The sequence below is a fragment of the Gracilinanus agilis genome, chromosome 6, assembly GCF_016433145.1.
Source record: "Gracilinanus agilis isolate LMUSP501 chromosome 6, AgileGrace, whole genome shotgun sequence".
Taxonomy (NCBI): Eukaryota; Metazoa; Chordata; class Mammalia; order Didelphimorphia; family Didelphidae; genus Gracilinanus; species Gracilinanus agilis.
Window position 1 is genome coordinate 275,324,874 of NC_058135.1, and position 3,906 is coordinate 275,328,779.

Consider the following 3,906-nt stretch of genomic DNA (forward strand, 5'->3'; position numbering starts at 1 on the left):
TATAATGGCCAAGCTTAGCCTGTAGTAGAAATTAAAAAATTAAACCTTTCTACCATCTTTGTAAAAGTAGGTGACCATAGCCAAGCAATATTACATATGAAACTAAACTCAATAGATATTTTGGTTATCCTTCCTTTAATCTTTTCTTCTTTCTTTTAATCCTTTTAATCCCTTCAATCATTTCCTTCTTTCTTTCTCTACCTCCCTCCAAAAGGATTCAACTTGTCATATTTTTGTAGGCATTGAGCTTTTTCTAAATTTTCCTTAGGAAGAAAGAAAAGAATCACATTGCGTAATATTATTCTAGGATATTGGACTATTTTTAAGTCCTAACTTGCACAATTTGCTCCCACATTTGAATACTGGTTGACACATAAATTTTCTATATATCTGACTTGATAAGTTAAATTTAGATTTATGAATGCAAATGTTAGAAAACTAAACTCTTTGTTTATCATATCATATTTTACCTTATCCCTTAGGTAACTGAGAATTGTACATTTAGCAACTTTACTTATAACAGTGTCTTGATGGTTGATAAGAGAGATCACAGTACATAATATCCATAATAAGCTTTTCTAATCAGCCCCTGTGAACCTACCCAGTAACAACAATCAAATATAAAGAAGTGACTTGGAAAGTCTGGACATCAATTGAGATATGAACCCAATATATATTAAAGCTACTTTCCTCATCATGTTCTCATGGGTATGAAAGGCAAGAGAGCAACACACATATTTATATAATGTACTTAATAAAATTCTTTATCCATTACCATTTTAGTGCTTATAAAACTTCTTGATTCTTCAGTATTTCACCCACGACCTTCTCATAGCAGTTATTGATCCTTGGAGAGACTAATTTACTTTTCTAATAAAATATGAATCTGGACTTACTAATAATAGTACATTTATTATAGTCAATATTCAGTCATTAAAAGAAATAATTTCTGGATTTATGGTTCTATTGGTATAGAATGAAGAATCTCCCTCAACTACTTTGTTCTCTTTACCTTCTTTGAGAATTGCCTCTGTGAATTACAGGTAAAGTGTTTTATTCCTGCTTACATAACCACTACAGCAGGCCATTTCAAGGTCCTCCTTACCTTTAGACCTACAGCTCTAAGTATAACAAATCAGCTCAGATGAATCCACATGAAGTCTTGGGTTTCATGAAGATGATATTTTTATACTTAGAACTTTCTTGGCTGCATCTTTCACATCCTTGTTCCTCAGGCTGTAAATCAATGGGTTCAATACAGGGATAACAATGGTATAGAAGACTGAGATTACTTTGTCAGTGTTGGGGGAATAAAGGTAACTTGGCCTGGAGTAAATAAAGAGGAGTGTTCCCTGGTAGATGACTACAGAGGTCAGGTGGGAGGCACATGTAGAAAAAGTTTTCTTCCTCCCACTAGAGGAGCGAATCTTCAGGACAGAGAGGAGAATAAAAAAGTAAGAGACAATGATGATGATGAAACAAATGATCTCTACAGAGCTGCCATATGTAGAGAGTAAGAGTTCATTGATGGAGGTGTCAGTGCAGGAAAGCTTAAGTAGTGGGGGGAGGTCGCAGAAAAAGTGATTTATGATGTTTTTGTCACAGTAGGTCAGTATGAAGGCAAAGGATGTGTGCACCAAGGAGCTCAGGTTGCCACCAATATAGGACAAGACAATCAACCACACACAAATCCCACGGGACATCACAACAGTATATAAAAGAGGGTTACAGATGGCTACATAACGGTCATAGGCCATAGCAGCCAAGATGAATGACTCAGTGTCAGCAAATGTACAAAAAAAGTAAAACTGGAGTGCGCAACCATAATAGGATATTGACTTATTTTCTGAAAGGAAATTGACTAACATTTTTGGAACAATGACTGAAGAATAGCATAGGTCTACAAAAGAAAGGTTGCTAAGAAAAAAATACATTGGAGTCTGGAGACGAGGATCCACCCTGATTAGCATCATCAAGCCAATATTCCCCAGTAGAATCACACTATACATGAAAAGAAAAACCAGAAATAAAACAACTTGAAGTCCTGGACTTGTTGGAAATCCAAGTAGAATAAATTCAGTTACTAATGTGTAATTTCCTTCAAGCATTTCCAATCACAGGATCTTTTATTTTCCTTTTAAGAAAAAATAAAGGAAACATTATCTAGGTTACTTAATGACAAGGAAATGGGGCTAATTATTTTCTACTATTATTTAGAATTAATTAGTGAAAATATGTTGTAGTTTAAAGTTGGAAGAAGCTTTAATGATTATTTAGTTTAATGTCCTCATTTTTCAAAGAAGGAAAATGACACCCACTAGTATGAAATTAATTGGGCACAAGTAGGAAGGATCAAAAGTGGTATTTAAAATTACACATTCTGATTTTAAATGCCATATAATTTCTACATCCTACACTATGAAAACCTTCCATGTTCTCTAGGAATCAATTCAAAGTATGTTCATTAAGTGAAAATAATGAACAAGGTACAGAGCAAAATTAAATGAATATCAAGATAGAAGGCTGTACCAGTGAAATTCACACATTTATTAAATTCATTGGTTATTAAAAATATTTTAATTGAAATCATCCAGCTTTATGTTCAAATTCTTCCTATGCTTCTTGGTTATGAGAGGCAATCTCTTATACTCCATATACCTCTTTGTCCCACTAGGTAAAATAAAAGGATTTATATAAAATTTATTCAATAAATAGCACTTATATCAGGGGTTGGCAACCTTTTAGGCCGTGAGAGCGATAAATGCCACATTTTTTAAAATGTAATTTCGTGAGAGCCTTAAAGTGCTCACAGTGCGCACTCCTGTAACAGTGCCTGAAAAAAAATTGACTTTATGGCTCCTGCAGAAAGAGCCATATCTGGCCCTCAAAAAAGCCAGATATGGCTCGAGAACCATACGTTGCAGACCCCTGATTTATATAGTACTTTAATTTTATCTTATCATCACAAGAATTCTGTGAGATAACTCATAATGATCTTCACTTTATAGATAAGTGAATTGAAGTTCAGAAGGGTTTAATGATTTGAACAGCATATTAAATATCTAATATGGGACTTAATAACATATAATACAGTAATATAAGTATATGATACACTGAGATTCTAGATGATGTTCAAATTCTCATGAAATTCTTGTCACTGGAACAATTGCTTAATAAATGATTTTAAATTCATTAATATATTCATTAAATACTTTTCTAACTGCTAAGTATGTATATATATACATATATATGCATATATATATCCTTTAATAAATATCCTTTAAAGAATGAGATCTTTAAATATCTTTCATGTCTCTTTATTTCCTAGATATCAGACTTTTATCAAACATACAAGATTAAAGGAATCTACCCTTATTATTACATGATTGACCTTTAATTAATTTCTTAGCCTCTGTTGGCATTAACTCCTATGTATATGTGTACTTACATATGTATGAATGTAGACAAATATACAGACATGTATGTGGGCTATATTGGGGGGATTGATGAGACCACCTGATTTTCTTATGTTTCTGTATCTCAGATCTTATGATCAATAATTCTATGGTTTCTTCCAATCAAATGTCCATTGTATAACTGAAAAATTCTAGTAGAGTTCACTAGTTTTAAAAAAGATAGGCTGATAACATCCAGGAAATCTATCCTAATTAAATCCTGAAATTAATATCAGGCTGATTAATGATTACAAAATTCAGTGAGAAACTTCAGTACTTCTATGGTAAGGTAACACAAAAATCAGCAACTAATACTAAACAATAGTAAAAAAGACCTACATGAAATCCCATATGATTTCAGACAAATAAAAAAGTGAAAGTTCTTTAAAACATTTCCAAATACTGAGTGCTTTTTTCCCTTAAAGTGAAAATAAAGGAAATATTATGACAG

At 32.5% G+C, this 3,906-nt stretch overlaps 1 protein-coding gene across 1 annotated transcript; it reads right to left on the minus strand.

The window, feature by feature from the left end:
* Positions 1–1,169: 1,169 nt before the first annotated feature.
* LOC123252163 (olfactory receptor 5I1) lies at positions 1,170–2,108 on the minus strand. The gene has a single exon (XM_044681556.1). The coding sequence runs from the start codon at positions 2,106–2,108 to the stop codon at positions 1,170–1,172; it is 939 nt and encodes a 312-aa protein (XP_044537491.1).
* Between the last annotated feature and the right edge of the window lie 1,798 nt (positions 2,109–3,906).